The 18,339-nt window shown below is 30.1% G+C and overlaps 1 protein-coding gene across 1 annotated transcript; it reads left to right on the forward strand.

Moving 5' to 3' along the window:
- Positions 1 to 445: 445 nt before the first annotated feature.
- On the forward strand, positions 446 to 15,614 carry LOC115881529. Its single transcript, XM_030899060.1, has 5 exons — positions 446 to 872; positions 8,695 to 8,975; positions 10,122 to 10,272; positions 11,637 to 11,775; positions 15,121 to 15,614. The coding sequence occupies exons 1-5, from the start codon at positions 666 to 668 to the stop codon at positions 15,417 to 15,419; spliced, it is 1,077 nt and encodes a 358-aa protein (XP_030754920.1). The 5' UTR covers positions 446 to 665; the 3' UTR covers positions 15,420 to 15,614.
- Positions 15,615 to 18,339: the final 2,725 nt, after the last annotated feature.

Consider the following 18,339-nt stretch of genomic DNA (forward strand, 5'->3'; position numbering starts at 1 on the left):
TTACAATAATTATATAATAATTTTTTCCCATACTTGCGATTTAAACCTATGTATTTGTATATACCAGTTTACGATATTCTCCGATGGTGGCAGCACCGGCGGAGAATGCACCGAGCCTATAAGGTCTAAAAATTATAGCAGTAGGCTAGGAAATAAAAAGATGTAAATTCCCAAAAACATTTATGGAAAATTAACTGGGTCACCTAGTATCTCAGACAAAAATTATTTTCTAATTTTTTAAAATTTTTTTATTGATTACCTATCTATTATGGACTTCACTAGATAACGGTAAAAAAATCAAATTTTTTCGATGTTTGATACATATTAGAAAGCTTTACATACTGTAATTATATAAGGATACGTATTCTTAAAATTGACGTACACTTAATACAATAGGTTTTAACTGATAAGATAAAAAATTCAACGAACACATCTCACTAAATCTAATTAGTCCGATGTTCAGTTGCACTAAACATTATAAACCAGCTCTACCGACACCCGCATTTGTATTCATCACATTCACATGTTCCGAACGTATAATAACATATCCAAATTACATCAAATGACAGTCATCATTGCCGACGATAATTGACTTTTCTCTGTTTGTGCTTAATGCGGTATAGTTGCGCTTTTCGCAGTTCGACGCGAACGGTCACCGGCAAAAGATGGAACAGCGATTGTCAAGTGTTTTGACGTATTTCAACAGCAAGCTAACGGGACAGCAGGGCGAGACGAAAGGATCTAGTGAGCCGCAGATCGGATTCAAAGTGACGTTCGTGGAGAAACTCAAACGGATCGTGGTGAAAGTGATTGGTGCCAGGTACCTACCCACGGATTACGGCACGTGCAAAGCCAAAGGATACGTCATTAAGGTACCTACCTACATTTTTTAAATTAAATTATAGTACGTTATATTATTGATGTAGAAAAAATAATAAACAGAAAGCCAGACGTGGAATATATTGGAAATTAATATAAATACAAATTAAAATTAAAAAACAAAAATTCAGTGTGATTTTTTAAAAAATTTCGTATTCTTACAAAGATACCTGATGAATACCTATATTTTATTTCTTACTGTATTATAAGCTTATGTTATCTTGGTTGCGCTAACAAAAAATAGTCATAATTCCCTTGGAACATTATTAACGGGAATTAAGATGCCATAATTCCCTCTACCTTTTATACAGGGTGAGTCTTAAATAAGTGCAAATATTTTCAGGGGTGATATATTTCGACCCCAGGAACACGTCTATGAGGTTTTTTTCGCAAAAAAAAAGATCTTGAAAATCGTACATTTTCTTTTAAATTTCCCTGTATACTTTTCGAAAACTTTTTAGAACTGTCTGTTCACGGCAAATTTTCCCACGGTATAATTTCTTAATCTCTGATATTACCGTAGCTACAGCTTTTCTCTATGGTTACGGCACTAAAAGGGATACAAATACAGAAAAAATCCGGTGGCTCTCAAAATTTTTCCAAAAAAAAACAATTTTTTTTAAATTTTCGAACTTAAATAACTCGGTTATTTTGGACTTATTTGAAAAATGGTAAAGAGTAAATATGTTGCTTTTATCAAGATCTACCAGCCCTGAAAATATTTCCACTTATTTAAGACTCACCCTGTATAATAAAAACCTAAGGTAACAACCATGAAATACAATAGAGATTTTGAATAATATAAAATGAAAATGGATACTCATCTAACTACTCTAATAATTTACTTACATCATTAATATCACATATAATAAATTTACAAGAGACCAGTATCATCGACATCCCCTGCTACAATATATTTCTGTCCCAACCACTTAGAGTATTTTTTATATTCCTTTTGGTAAATTTTTAATCAGCATTGTTGTTTGTTGCATTACCTTAGGCCGCCATACCAAGGATGCATATGTTACCGAAGGCCTCACTACCCCAGTGTACAGTGCACCATCTGTGATCTGAGGCCCTAGATTTTTCCATGAAATCGTCTGACTACCGCTGGTGTAGCCACCGACCTCCTTGTAACATTTTCCAAATGTCAGTTCAAGCGTGGCTAACGTCATATTCAAGGTCTGACTGTTTTGACAGTTCTACCGAAGTGGTCCAGAATTAGTAGTCGTAAACAAACCAATTGTTTTCATTAGTTTCGCAACAAATCTGTGTTTTTTACGCGTTTCTATGCTAATAAAATTATACTAAATAATTTTGAGTGAATAGTGAACTATCTAGATCCGACTCATAACATCGTATCCGCGAAAAAAACCATACACCGGCGATGCCGGCTGTGTGTCCGGGCTAGGAAAAAGTTGGGGAATTTATAAAAAACATAATTAATAGCGTTAGTGTTAGTGTATAGTGTTAAACCAACGTAAGTGACGTGTATTTTTATGTAAAACAGTTTTCGTTTCTTTATTTTTACTTTGTGAAATAAAAAATTCCGCGACATTGTTTTGTGCCTGTGCCTTGTAGCAGCAATTATAATAAGTCCTCAGGATCTGTCTACATTCTCTTTCCCAACAATACTAACTGTAACTAGGTCACGTCCAAAACCTACAGAACATGCTGTGCCTACAATTTTTCCAAATCAACCCTCTTATGGACCCTCTGTGCATGTTCCCATAAAGAGAAAACGTCCCGATGAAAGAAAACAAGATTTGGAAATTCAGGATGAAATAAATATTGAAAAGTATTATTATTATTATGAAATGGCCAATATATTTTATATATTTATTTCAGTATTTTATATAAAAATATGATATCTTTATCTTTTTATTTACGATTTATGGAGATGGTTACTTGATGAACATCGAACTACAAATTACTTAATGTTAAAAGTTAATTCTATCTGATATCCACATTTTTTAAATATGTTAGGCAAATTTTTACAATTATTTTTAATTAAACTTTAAAATGTATTCTGCCGTTATCATATACAATACATTTTCTTAACTTGTCGACAAACGTATAGTTTTCAAATTTTTAATATTTGGAAACTTTTTATCTAGTATATTATTACTAGTTGCTAAATACTCGCTAACGCAATTTTAGGACACGCTTTTTATTATCTAGATTTTATTTTGTTCATCTTATGATGTAGTTTATTTCGTATTAATATTCGTGCTTTAGATCTAAATTTTAATGCTATTCAATTACTTTAACGCGATAAAAAGTTAATGTTATTTTTTAATACCTTTCTGTATAATATTTTTCATATTTATATCTGGCAAAACTATCAATAAATACTATTATTTATGCAAAACCTATATGCAGTCCCATATGGCACAATACAAAAGCCGGACTAGTGCGGTGACGTCACAAATCGATGTCTCTGGCCTGTCTGTCATGTTGGTCATGGTTCAAGCTCACTTTGGTATCCAGCGTGGTTCCTAGATACTTGATCTCCTCCGAGAGAGGAATCTCATCACCGCAGAGTCTAGAGCCTCTCTTGGTCTTGGTCTTGGTCTTGCCAAAGTCTTGCATTGCCGCTCAATTTTTTTTGACTTTTTAATCGTCTTTTGTTTACTTCTATTTAATTTTCTGGCGGTTCAGGTAAAATCTTACGAAGTATCTATGAAAACCCTGTATACTAGAGGGTGACCCAGGGTTCCCTAAAGCTCCAAATCAGGTCCTCAGTGAGATCTTTAATTATTTTACAAAATATGCGTATGTAGCTCTCAATTAAAAATACATAGTTGCAAAAACATTGTAGTGTAACATATCCAGGTTCTTTCAAAATGAAAAGCTAAAATTTTGGCCAACTGTATGACAAACAGTTTAAATAACAAATTACTGGAACACATTTTTCTTAAATTAATATTAGAAATATTTATTTAATGATTGATAAGAACAAAGATATACGATATAATAATAAAGATATAAGTATATTATCAAGAATTTTTTATTCTACCTAATGTGTTTTTGTAATTCTAGAAATACTTTATAGGTCTTTAAATTAAATTTCAAGTGGATAATCAAATAGTTCATTAGTTGCATTTTAGTATCATTACACAAAAACATGCTACACGGTTAAAGTACATAAATTAAACTTGTGGAAAAAATATATTTTAAAATATATAATTTGGTAATCAATAATTATAAAAATAATCATATGGAAAGATTTAAGGAATTAATTAAATTTATCATTTTGTATCGTTTAATATAATTTTATTAAATTGGATTATATAAAGGATGTTTTAGAGATAACCTCAATCATTGTGGTTTATTTCTGTTGGCTCTATTTTTTCCGGTAACTTATCATAGTCAAACTAACAATGCAGATATAAGAAAATATTAGTAATAATTTAAAATTGAAGTAAAGAATCGGTGACAAAATTCGATGAAATCACATTAGAGTTCAGTTAAAAATAAAGTTGATATTGATTGAAGAACCACGGAAAAAGATTCTTAACTTTTAAAAATAATTGAAAAGAAAGAAATCAAAAACTAATACCGAAAATTTTATCCACCTTGTATTTGTCACTGGTTTCGAGATCTCAAATGTGAGAGTTGGATTTGTAACATCCGGTATATTGTTTAAGTCAACACATACATTTTTCTCTATATAACAACATGACAATTACAAATAAAAATAACCTGTTTAAAGTTGTTCAAATACCATTATTTGCTTCTACCTTTGAAATTAACAAAAATAAACAGATAACTTTTGTTAGGCTGACTAGGTATCTTGTGTGCGAATATGATGCTCATATCAGTTCAAGAGCAATCAACTAAATCGATAAGCAAATATGACAGTGACATAATATCTTCGTTATGTTACATCTTATTAGCCTTGGAGTGCAAAAATAGGTATGTGATAATCAGAAATATATGTCAAAGTGAACGAAGATCGACCAATATAATATATATATATAATCTAATCTAGACATCCAGAGAATATAATATAATATAGACCCTTAAGGCACAGAATATTATATTCTGTGCTTAAGGCAATTAAGGTATCCTCGGCTGTAAAAATATAGCTTAAAATTGAGCTCATGTAAACTGTGAAAAATCTTGAATAACAAAGACTTAAACAATTTTATATTAATTATTAAATTAATATATAACAATTTGATATTCAATCAATTGTTTTCGACGGATCGAATATATCGACTTTCCTTAATCTATAACCCAAATTTCAATTTTAAATATGCCCAATAATTCATGAATTTACCAATGTATATTTAAGTTTATGTTTTTGTCAATTTTATACATGTTATACTTTTTATCTCGAAAACTATTATTAGAGAGATTAAGGTGATTACTTGAAAATTACCATGAAATGGACATCGTTGGATATTTCCCCTTATCCTACATATTTGGTAGATGATTAGTATTCTCTTTAAACTTAAAATATTTGGGATTTTAACTATTTCGACACCAACAAAGAAAATTACCCAGTTCTGGACAATCCAATTGATTTTTACGGCTGACTCAGCCAAACAATCAGGCTTTTGGGGTCACAGAGAAGAAAGTTCAAAATGCATCGGCGTTAATATAAATTAAAACGTATCATTAAACCCAGAACAATGACAAATACGAGTACTGTATCGACTAACAAGTGCTAAACGATTTTGCACCATGGACTACAAATGTGTGCCTATTTACAGAGTGGTTTTTAGAATTTTTATACGTTCGCTTTCTAAGTAGAGCGCCTAATTTTTTATGTAAGCAACGAACACAAAAATTTGCTTTATATTTTTACGATGTGATGAAATCAAGTGAAATACTGAAAATTTACTACTTGCAGATGTAGCGTTGTAGGGAGTTATGTATGTCAGAGTAGTAATAAAAGTTAGAAATTACAGTTTCTTAAAAATATTTGTCTCTTAAATAGGTTCGTTGTAATATAGTCTAATAGAATCACTGAAGTAAAATAAAAACACTAAATCACCACAATACACCAAAACACTTTTACTTTTACACTGGACGCGCGTTTCGCTAACCATGTTAGCATCATCAGCAGATGATTATAAACTGAGTAGTTTATAGTCATCATCTAGTTTATAATCATCTGCTGATGATGCTAACATGGTTAGCGAAACGCGCGTCCAGTGTAAAAGTAAAAGTGTTTTGGTGTATTGTGGTGATTTAGTGTTTTTATTTTGCTGTGTAACACCAAAGGTTCCAACCCTCAACTGTAATCACTGAAGTGGCATACTATTCATATTGTGAACCAACCACAGACTCAGTAGGTTCAATACTATTCTTATACTATTTTTAGTAAATTAGAATTACCTTAAAAAATTCATAAAAAAATTAATTTTCATTTTAAAGGATTAAATTCTTATCTTATCCTTTAAAATTTATGAACTTAAATTATAAAACACATGTTGGCAAACAGTTTATATGAGTAATTTTTAGATTAGCATTTACAGAATTTGCACAGTATAAAAATGTTTTGAAATAAGAATTTATAAACTGTACCTAGTTTTGTTATATCCGTAATATATTTTTGAAATATGTATTTCATTTTTAGTTTTAACTTTTGTTAATTAATTACAGCTAACTAATAATTAATGAAGAACAATGAATGAATGTTGTTTTATACAGGGTGAGCCTTAAATCAGTACAAATATTTTCAGGGCTGGTAGATCTCCATTAAAGAAACATATTTCCTCTTTACCCTTTTTCAAATAAATCCAAAGTAACCGAGTTATTTTTGAATCACTACCTATGTTGCCATTATTATGAAGAAATTAATTAACTAAAGACCAAACAAATTTCCAAAAAAAATGTAAAAAAAATTTTTTCGCGAAAAAACCTCATAATCGTGTCTCTGGAGTCGAATTTCTAAACCCCTAAAAATATTTGCACTTATTTAAGACTCACCCTGTATAACAACATATCATATGATCGAAAAAAAAAACCACGTCGCATAGTGACCCCTAAAATGATCTAAGTTAATTGATAGTTTCTGACTCCCATTTCTTATACATTCCTGATGAAAATGATGCCAATTATTAATAAATAACGTGTATGCGTTGGCCTGGCAGAAATTATCATTGATTATCATTCCAAAGCTCACCGCGATGGCTTTTTTTTTCGAACGGATAATTTATTTAGCCTGGTGTCTATGAATAAAACTTTACAAGAATAAAAATATCATATAAATCGTTATGTAAAAAGCACCTCAAATAATCTAGAGATGTCTTCATAATAATATAGTTTAAACTTCATAATAATTCATATTTTTATCTATATTTTAGAAATAAAGATATTCTGCTAAATTTATAAATTAATGTCAACAGGAGAAAACAAAAAGTCAAGAGATTGCAATATTGCATTCCTCTAAACAAAGATACATTAAAATTAATTTTATTGAGATAACTTTATCATTGCATTTTTTCAAATAACTCGGTGATAGGTTGGCTTATTCAATGGGTCAATTATTTTGTTATTGATTTTCAAATTTGAACAGCTGGTGATCTTTGATAAATTAACAAAGAAATAGTAAATAACAAAAAGATAAATACTTACAAAAGATAAATAAATACTTACTTAGATTTTTTTTTCTACTTAAATATCTACTACTCTTTATATGTTTTAGAAACATTTTATATACTAGAAAAATGCTCAAAAAAAAGACTCTTTCTAATTTAAAAATCAAGTTTCTTTGAGAAACATGGAGGCATCCTTTAAATTTAAAGAAATTTGTTTTTACTATCTTTTTAGAGTGAATAATTAAACTTTATTATTGTTTAATTCTGTATATAACAGTAACAATAAATAAATTATTATTGAATAAATTTTAATCAATATTGTGATAATTTATTTGTTGTCAAAGTTTAGATTACTAATATGCTTTTCATTATCTTCAATAAAACGTGCACACATAATGTTTAAGCGTTCAATTAGTTGTCATGTACCGATCAATTTTGAATCACCAAAACATAACAATAGTATTGACGTCTTCATACTTCTTTTGTTAATTAGATGTGTATCTATATACGGGTTTTCCTATTTCGGCTTATGTTCTTGAACTTGATCAAGTAGATTTATACGTTAGTATAATCGTTATAATTCTTCCCAATAATACAACCGTAATGGCAAGAGCTAAACAGATCAATGTCATTGATGGGGCATTACGCAATCAACACATCGAAATTAATTAAATCGTATTGCTTAAGTGATATTTTCAAAAGTTAATAACTCGAAAACGGTTGGTTGAGGTACATTGTATGTATCTCTATTCTTCCTTAGAATTGAAAGAAGAATTGAAATATGCAATAATATACAGGAGGATTCCATTTTAAAAAAATGAAAGTTTGATGTGCCACGACTTTATGACCGACCCCGTATACTTAAATTTATTACTGGCTAGTAGATATTTAAAAATCTCATAGCTTTTGTATTTAACTTTTTGCGGTACCTCCTATATTTTCCCTAATAATCGACCGTTTCCTCATATAACAGCGACCCTGTATAAATTGATTATTAGTCCAAATTACAGGATTTTATAGAATATGTCGCCAACCCTAACTAATATTAGTATTATATTATTAATCTCTAATAAAGTTTATTTTCGTAAAAAGATTTTTAAAAAGAATGCTTGATATTCTTAATATCGTGGATTTTCAGTAAATCTTTATTTCTAAAATTAAATTATCAAGTCATATAGTCTCTAGAATTGTATGGTTTTTCATATATGACCAATTTTAAATGAAATTGTTTCCATTTTCTTATGTTATATTTTTTTTCTAGGTGACGATATTCCCTTCAAAAGAAAAATTCGAAACCAAAATTGTAAAGGACAGTTGGCCAACAATCAACGAAGAGTTCACTTTCAACCTCAACGTTTCCCCCAAGACATACGACATTTTGAAAGGAACTTTTGTTTCTTTCACGATCTACGCCATTTTAGAAGAGACTGTTGAAGAGAAACCCCAGAAAAATACAAATTATTTAAAGAAATTTCTATCTGATAAAACGGAAGATTTTATTAGGAAGAATAATAACAGGACTCTTAGAAGGAGCAGTTTTAGGTAAATTATAATAGATACCTAGTTAAATACCGTTAGTTATTAGTTACCAATAGTTAGCAACAATATTGATATTTTTAATTTATGAGTCATTGATTTTCTTTATTAATTACTTCAAGAAGTAGTCTACTTAGAATATTATGCAATTTTTGATTGAAATGAACTGATTCAATAACACAAGTTTACAAATTCGGGTCAAATTTGGACCCGAGCATATGAGAACGATTTTTAACGTTATTTGATGCCCTGAACCCAGATCTTCAATCCGTTTGTCAAGATTGGCTCTAGTTTTCGAGTTCGTGCATGGTAGTAGCCACAGGTAGTAGCACTGCGGTCTTATAGCGGCCCGGGTAGGTGAGGCACGGTCAGTTGACGGCGTTGCATTAAACATCATTTGGATTTGTATTGTGATTGTGTTGCGGAACGTGTGAAAATGCAGAGAGAACGTTGCAAAGTCGATTCAAAGCCTCAATCGCGAAGGCTTTCCAGTACTTAACCAAGTTATTTCCAAAACTGTCATACGCAAAAATCAAAGAAGGAATATTTGTCGACCTGATATTCGAAAACTAATGGCTGACGCAACGTTTACAAAATGTTTAACGCTTGATGAGGCAGCAGCATGAGCATCGTTTCAAAGTGTCGTTCACAACTTTCTCGGTAATCATAAATCACCGGATTACAAGCAAGTAATCGACAATTTATTGCAAAATTACCACAAGATTGGAGCTCGAATGTCTCTCAAGATACATTTTTTGCATTCACATCTTGATTTTTTTCCACAAAACTTGGGCGACACGAGCGACGAACAAGGAGAGCGGCTACACCAAGATATAGCGAAAATCGAAAGGCGATACGAAGGATTTTGGGACGAAGACATGATGAGCGATTTACTGTTGGACCCTAATCCGTGAAACAGATCCCAAGCAGTATAAAAGACTCAGTTCAACCTCTGTCAATTTCTGATTTACATTGTTTAACGGTCAAAAATAGTAAAATAATGGATTTATTGAATATTTCGAAAACTAGAACCAATCTTAAAAAATGGACTGCTGATTTGGATTCAGCTACAAAAATTATGTTAGAAATTGCTTTTAGTTGTTCAGGTCCAAAACCGTGTATACTTGTGTTATTATGGTTTATTTTTTTCAGGAATTCAATGAAAGATCGTAGGACCATAGGAGCGGTGACTTATAACTTAGAATACAAGAACTTCACTCAAAACCTGCGAGACGACGCGATCGGCACGCCAGATGTGTGGAGGAGCGTGAAGGAGATTACGAGTGGGATCCAGACGCAACCCGTAAGACGAATTTGGCAAATTGATGCTATTTTATTTCGCATTTGCATAATATACGCGCAGTTCCTTAATGACGCACGTCATATATTCAAATTATCCGTTTACTGAAAATGATAAATTGCATTGTTGTTGTCCAGATCATCCCATTAAGTAGACAGAATAGCTAAATTATTAATGACTTGCTTAAAATGATGTGTGTATTTTTCTTCATTAATATCTATTATTAACCATTAATACCATACGATCGAAAAAAAACGGCGTCTAAGAGGGCTGGGGAATGACAATCGATGATAATTTTGGCGAGGTCAAGCCCTAGACGTCATTTACTTGGCCCGTACTTTTTGTAATAGTGCTTATATACTGCTAGTTGGCCTCAAGAAGGTTGTGATTTAGTTTTATATTGAGTAAACATATTTTTTTGTATATTTTAGTTTAAAAAATTCGAGAAAACAATATTTTTGAAAATAGATTTGTGGCTAGAAACGTTCTAGCCTTTTTTAAACTGTCTGTTAGTGTTAAGTTATATGTTAATTTTTAGTAAATCATGTATAGAGATTGACCTGGCCAAAATTATCATCGATTGTCATTTCTCAGTAGTCTTTGACGCGGTTTTTTTCCATTGGATGGCATGATATACTATTAATAAAAAGGATATAATTTTATTAATATACAGGGTGTGCCAAATTCAAGCCTCATCATTGTGATCTCTGAAACTTGAAGAGATGCCTACGAGGTGCGTAAAATGAAGGAAAAACTATGCAGTCTAATACTGATTAAAATGCCACATTAAAAGTTTAAAAATGCCAAATACTTTACGAATAGTAGCCATTTTATTTTTATGTTTTATCACTCTTTTTGAATAGCAAAATAAAACACTAAATCACCACAATACAACAAAAACACTTTTACTTTTACACTGGACGCGCGTTTCGCTAACCGTGTTAGCGTCATCAGCAGATGATCAAGACTTGCAGCAGCCTTTACTAAAAGTAAAAGTGTTTTGGTGTATTGTGGTGATTTAGTGTTTTATTTTGCTGTGTAACACCAAAGGTTCCAACCCCCAACTGTAATCTTTTTGAATAGATAAAGAAATTACACTGTAAATATTTTTTTTCCATAAACTCTCACATACCCGAGATACACCCGATGTTCTCTATTATTGGAGCACCCTGTATATTATTAAACTACGGTTTTTCTAATATTTATGCAACGAAATTTAAGACTTATTAAGACCTGTATGTTTCTGTAACAAGATTATTATTAGGAAAGACTGAATCTAGAACCTAGAACCAAGAATATTTTTAATGATTATGTTTTCACATTTCTTTAGCATAAAATTTGATGACACTTAATATTATTTTTTGCAGAGGGAAGGTAAAAATGGCTGTGTTGAATTAACCCTACAATATGCTGTCAGCGAGGACGGTACCAATGATGTAGTTGAAATAAGTGTCACTAAATTTCGATGTACTCTACATACAATGCAAGAGCATGAAAGGACCAAAGGTATTTATTAATTTCACATTGAATTTTAAACGTGTTAATAATATTCAATAAAAAAACTCATATCATTGGATTTTTCTTTGGTGAATTTTAGTTTTCTTTATTTAGTCCAATAAAAAACTGGACAATTTTTAAATTCACTGTTTTTGTTTTTTTTTTATAAAAGAAAATATATCCACTTTTCTTTTTTCTTTGTATCATGATAACCACCTGTAGTAATATCTAAATGTCAAATCTTTATTTCTGCAATATTCTTTGAAAATAAGAACAACATAATTACACATAACTGAATATCTGTTTTAATCAAAGTCTTTTGTTTTAAAATTCACGAACATAGGTATATTTTCCAGTTTTTTTATTTCTTTTTAACAAAATATCAAAATACCATGCGATCGAAAAAAAAAACGTCACATTCGCCAATGAAATGACAGTTAATGATAATTTTTGTGGCACTCCTTGACATCATTTATTTGCTAAAATCTGATTGAAAAATTTTTCAAAAATGAATTTGTATTTTTATTGCAGTTTTGAACACTTTGAATGCACACCTCCTAAGTACTCCATATTGTTTTTATATTTTCATATATTTAAGAATTTTATCGAGTTTTTTATGATAATTTTTAATAAATTACAATAACAATAGAGGTCGACCCCCGCAAAATTATCATCAATTAGCATTTCTACGCATACTTTGATGGCATTTATATTCGATCATATAAAATTCAATCAAATGAAAAACAAAATAAATTACCATGTTTTGCCAGAGAAAAAACTGTCATGTTACTTTCAACCCTTTGACCCCCAGGGCACCTACCTCTAAAATTTTAAATGGCAACCCCTATTTCTTTTACCATTTTTGTGTTCCTTATAAAATTCTCAAAAAAATAATGCAGTTTATGTAGAATTCTATAAGAAACACAAAAATGGTAAAAGAAATAGGGGTAGCTATTTTAAATTTTAGGGGTAGGTGCCCTGGGGGTCAAGGGGTTGAAAGTAACAAGACAACAAATGTCTCAAACATTGTCCCCCTTGATATGAAAATTGACGTGTTTCGCCAAATTTTCATACTATCATCAGTAGAGGTAATATTAAATACTGTTCGTTTTCACCCTGTATAATATTTCATATACAAAAGAGATAGATTATATAGATAGATAGGATATTTTTATTTATAGTGTGCTCTCCAAGTCAAACTATGCATTTTGTGAAGCGGAGGTTGCATTTTTTAAGCCAAAAAAATTCAACATGCATGCAGACAACCTCTATATAGTCTGTCCAACGAGAAGATCCTTGACAGTGATAGATGTGTCTATCATTTTAATTTCAAAGTAGTTTATTTTATTTTATAAAGAAATAAGTTGGTACAACTGGAACGCATAGCAGGAAATATTTAAAATTTGATTGACAAGATGACAAGTGATTACTTCAAAATATTGTGAATAAAACTGAAAAAATGTAATCGAGTTATTTTATTTAATAAAAACGGTATGTGTTAATACAAAACAAACAAGAACAAGACACTACATACCAAAAAAATATAAAAAAGAACTATTATTTACTTTCAAGCTTTATGAAACTACCCGCATTTATGATTATATTTATCAATATAACTTATGTACAAATACAAATTTGTAATATTTCACAGGAATAAATAAAACAACATAGGTAAATAAAACAAACTATTTTATTAATAATAACACCTACCAAATTTTATACCTTAAAGGTTGATTAATTAACTTTAATCATAATTTTTTTAAACCAGTACCTTTTGACATTATTTTTCTGCAGTACTAAAATCCATTATTTACCTATCGTGTGATGTCGATATTTTACAGCTACTCCAGTTTTTAGTATGTGTTTAGTTTGATCCTTCTACCATATACGAGATGCACTTATCTACGACGAAATGGTGTACAAACTTTATCGATGGCAACTTCATTGGTGTATAAGACTTTCTGCCTGGGCAGCGAGTATTAACCATAAACTGTGCTCTGGGTCTACAGTTAATTTTCACTCGATTTTTCCTCCAATTGACTTCAAAAGACACAAAACACACGTAATAATACGAATCAAAATGCATCATCTTCCAAAACGCAGGGAATTTAACAAAGTTGACACAAAATTATAACCTATAATTTGGCAAGACTTTGACAAGCGTCAAAAATGACAAAAATCTAAAGGCGAGTTCATACGCATCGGAGTCCGTTTGTCGTTCATCGTTCCGTCAAACCAATAAAATTGAAATACGATCTGTCATTTTTTAAATAAACCAATAAAACTGGTTAAAAACAACAAAACACGACGCATGACGGATTTATATTTAAACCCATCCATAGATAACTTAAAAATTATTAGAAACTTTTTTTAGTAAAATAAATAGATTGGTATGGGACGTCATCTGCTTTTCTTCTGTCATCGTCTGTCGAAATCTTACCTGAGAAAAAAAGCAGGGTATATTTGAAATGGAAGAAAAATATTTAAAAAAAAACTTCAAATATACACGGTGTTCCAATAAAAAAATTTAATTATACCAATCGATATGTTTGTTAGAGTTAGAACATCCGGGCTTCCATTTATTTATTATTAATGTTTTTGTCATTTAGCTGAAGATGATAGGCACTGTATACAGGGTGTCCCATTATTCCGTTGACATAGAACTTGGAATATTTGACTTTCACAAAAATCAAGAAAATGTATGGAAAGGATAAAAACTACCCCCCACTCTTATATAAATTTTAGTAAAAATATTTTCCAACTCGTTAAGGTATTTACTACAGTTTTGCGTCTTGAGAGTGTAGAATAAAGACCATTTTCCAAAAAAAAATCGTTAGTCGGTGGACTTGGGAATTATTTATACTAAAATGTATGTATTGGTGGGTGTAGTTTCCACCCTTCCCATGATTTTTCTTGATTTTTGTAAAAGCCAAATGTTAAAGCACTTAACAAAACATAAGCACCCCAAATCTCATTCAAATAGGAATAGCGGTTCTTAAAAAAAATGTGTTTATTTTGTTAAAGTTTGATGCTTTCTAACGGACAAATGAAGCACTTTTTATATAGGTAAATTTTGTGTCAATAAACTTATTTTGATTCAAAAAATACATTGTAGTTCTATGTCCACGCAATATTGGGACACCCTGTATTATTGTTTTTATAAATCTATGGTTTTTATTGAAAAAATCTCTTGAGCAAAAGTCGCCAGATAGAAACCATGGCTCTTAGCTGCTCATCTCTATTTGAATACCAATTTATTTTTGTAACAGATTTAAATATTTCTATATAAAGGCCACTGACTGATTCATTATTGGACAATAGATAAATTAAAGAATTCTTTTTGTTCCTTTGTAGGTCAGCTATACATAAAGATAAGCGCATTTGAAAGCGACGAAGTGATACAAAAGAAGAAGAGTGACAAATTTGACCCAACGATTAGTCTGAAGCTTGAAGCCAACACTGCAACTCTAAGAGCAAACGTGAACAACTTCATGCTGGACCAAGTAAAAATACTTATCAGGCTACTATCCAAAAATCTACTCGGCAAGAAAACACTCCTTGGAAAAATAGAAATAGACAAAGACAATCCGTTTTGGAAAGAAATAGTTGCCAATCCCAGTGTCCCAATAACGAAAATGGTCAATTTTGAATAATTTATTTTTTTTTTAACTCAACACGATCTTTCTTCGACTTTAAAGTGATATTTTTTAGTGTATAGGAAGTAAATTTTGAGATAAGATTATTTTATTATACATATATTAGTGAGAAACGATGTCGTAAAGATATTTTATTAAAATGGTTTAGCCTTGAGTGTGATCGCATGATAATATAATTATTTATTTTATTAATAAGTGGTTTTATTTATGGCACGATAGGTTTTTTCCCACTTCTAGTAAAAAAAAATAATTATATCATTCCAGGATAACGAATTATTAAATGGAATAACACAAGTATTGATAAAGTTAAATAATTTCTAAGGTTTTAGTTAATATTATCTGTTATTGTATCAATAACAAAAATAATTAAGCATTTTACTGTTTTAATTCTAAATTTCCATAATTTTTTAATATAAATAAGAAGAAAATACAGTATTAAAAGAATTTATAGTCAAGAGGTCTTTGATTTATGCTAAAACAATTATTATTAAACTGTATTGAATTTAAATTAAATGTCTTATTACAAATTTTAAAATTAGTGAAAATGAGTGACATCTGTGGAATAATAACAGAACTAAATAATAAAATTCAACTTAGTTTTACAGTGAGCATTGAATTTTTCTGCTGGAGTTCACACGTTCGTCACTAGATGACGCCTATAGCTCTGAAATTTCTTTTTAGCTGAATATTATTTGGAGGTAAAAATGATCATATTTAAAAAATAAATTGATGGGATTAGAAGAAATACAATTATATGTATTATTGATAGATTTTTCTTTGTTATATACTTGAAATTAAACTTATTCTCTTCTTTTTTAGTACCTACAATTTTAGTTTCCTACAGGCTGCTTCTCTAATTTCGTTGCTAAGCCTTTTGCTAGTTATTTATTTACAGTTTAATTTCGACAATAGCCAAAATGTTTCAAATATTCTGTCTTCATTAACTTTTTGGTGTTGCTTTTTCTCATCAGGCTGAAAAAATCGTAAAAAAACATCTTAAAACATAGACAAAATTTGCTTGTTGTAAATATTTCATAAATAAAAAACCAAAGTGGTGTTTTATTTGTGAAATATTTTAAATTTAATATCAAAAATTAAATTTTCAGAGAAAAAGTAAATTATACTCTAGCTAAAATTGTATACCGGGTGATTAAAATTACAGTTTTCTATTGGGATCTCGGAAACAGTAAAATATAGAGAGAGACTCAAACTTAGAGAACTTGAATTTATTTTAAAGATTAGAAAAAATCTACAAATAATGGACTACTTCATCCTTTGGAGACGTCAAACATATTTAGAGTCATTTCGTTTTTCTGAGACCATCATCAACTTTATTTTTTTCAAATAGACACCTAGAATTTTTTATTTTAATTTTTAGAAGCTTAATTTTGACTTTACAAATACCATACTTAAGAGGCAATCTCTATGTTGGAATGGATATTAAAGACATTCTAATAAATAACAAAACACTGACAGACAGACAGTTAAATAATAATGTCACAAAAATATAAATACATATATACACATACACATTTCTGAAAGTTTTGTTTCACGCATTTTTTATCTTTTAAGTCAATTCTTTCTCTAAACGTTTTTCGAAATTTAAGCAATTGTTTTCTTTTAACCGACCGATTTTACAAACTAAACACCATATGTTGTCTATTTGAAAATATCTATTCCAGAATCAGTCAACAAGAGTTCATCATTTATCCAGAACCAGAAAATTATGAATTATTACCTACACAAATTTCGCGCTGCATCTCAAACCCTCAGCTGCGACAAAGCTACGGCAACTAAAACTAATTTTTTTTTCGATATTAAAAATTTAAATATTGATTTATATTGACTAAACCAAACATTAGACGCGATATGCGATAAACGATACGAAAAATTGGGTTATTTATAATTTGAGTCTTTATGAACACCCAAACTGCCCAAACGGCGAAATTTTTCCAGCGATATGACTGAAATCTATACTAATATACAGGGTGTCCCAGAAATAAGTGCAAGTATTTTCACTTGTAGTATATTTCGGCCTCAGAAACACGCCTATAAGGTTTTTTTGCGAAAAAAAATTTTTGAAAATTTGAAATTTTTTTAAAAAATTTTGGAAATTTTTTTAGTTTTAAGTTAAAAAACATAATTTCTTGACAATATGGCAACACAGGTAGTAAATTAAATATACATGAAAGAAAATCCAGAAGAGATCCAGCTCAAAATATAAGCAAAAAAGCATTTTTTGTTTAAATTTTCAAAGTAAAATAACTCGGTTTGGACTTATTTGAAAAATGGTAAAGAGAAAAAATGTTTCTTTTGACCAAATACTTGCACTTATTTATTGGACCCCCTGTATAAAATCCTTAAGTGACTGACATACTGATTAATCATGATCCTGCTCAAACCACTCAACGTAAAAAGCTCAATTTTGGCATACAGGTTGATTCTAGGGTGTAGAGGTTCGATAAGAAGGGATTTTTCGAAATTCCAGTTCCAAGAGGATGAAACCACGCCTCAAGTATTACAATATTTGTTATTTAAAAAACGGTCAAGTTTCCGAAAAAACGCTTAAAAACGTATATTTTATTTAATTTTTTACATATTTTAAGATTTTTGAAAAATGTATACAGGGTGTTTCGAAAGATCTGGTCATTGATTAATCACGCTCTTGCTTAAAGCGCTTGACGTAAAAATCTGATTTTTGGAAAACAGCTTTATTAAAAACAATTTTATTACGTATTTGTTGACTGGAAGAATTGAATATCCTGTACATTTTACCATAAAACTTAACAACCCTAAACGAATAACGTAAACCGAAAGTTATCTGCGTATAACGCTAAAATAATTTTAGAAATCACAGTTCATGGCCGTTGTAAATATAAAAAAGTTCCATTTTTACGACATCCCCCAAATCCAACGC

This window comes from Sitophilus oryzae, unplaced genomic scaffold, assembly GCF_002938485.1.
Source record: "Sitophilus oryzae breed Bouriz unplaced genomic scaffold, Soryzae_2.0 scaffold_172_pilon_pilon, whole genome shotgun sequence".
NCBI lineage: Eukaryota > Metazoa > Arthropoda > Insecta > Coleoptera > Curculionidae > Sitophilus > Sitophilus oryzae.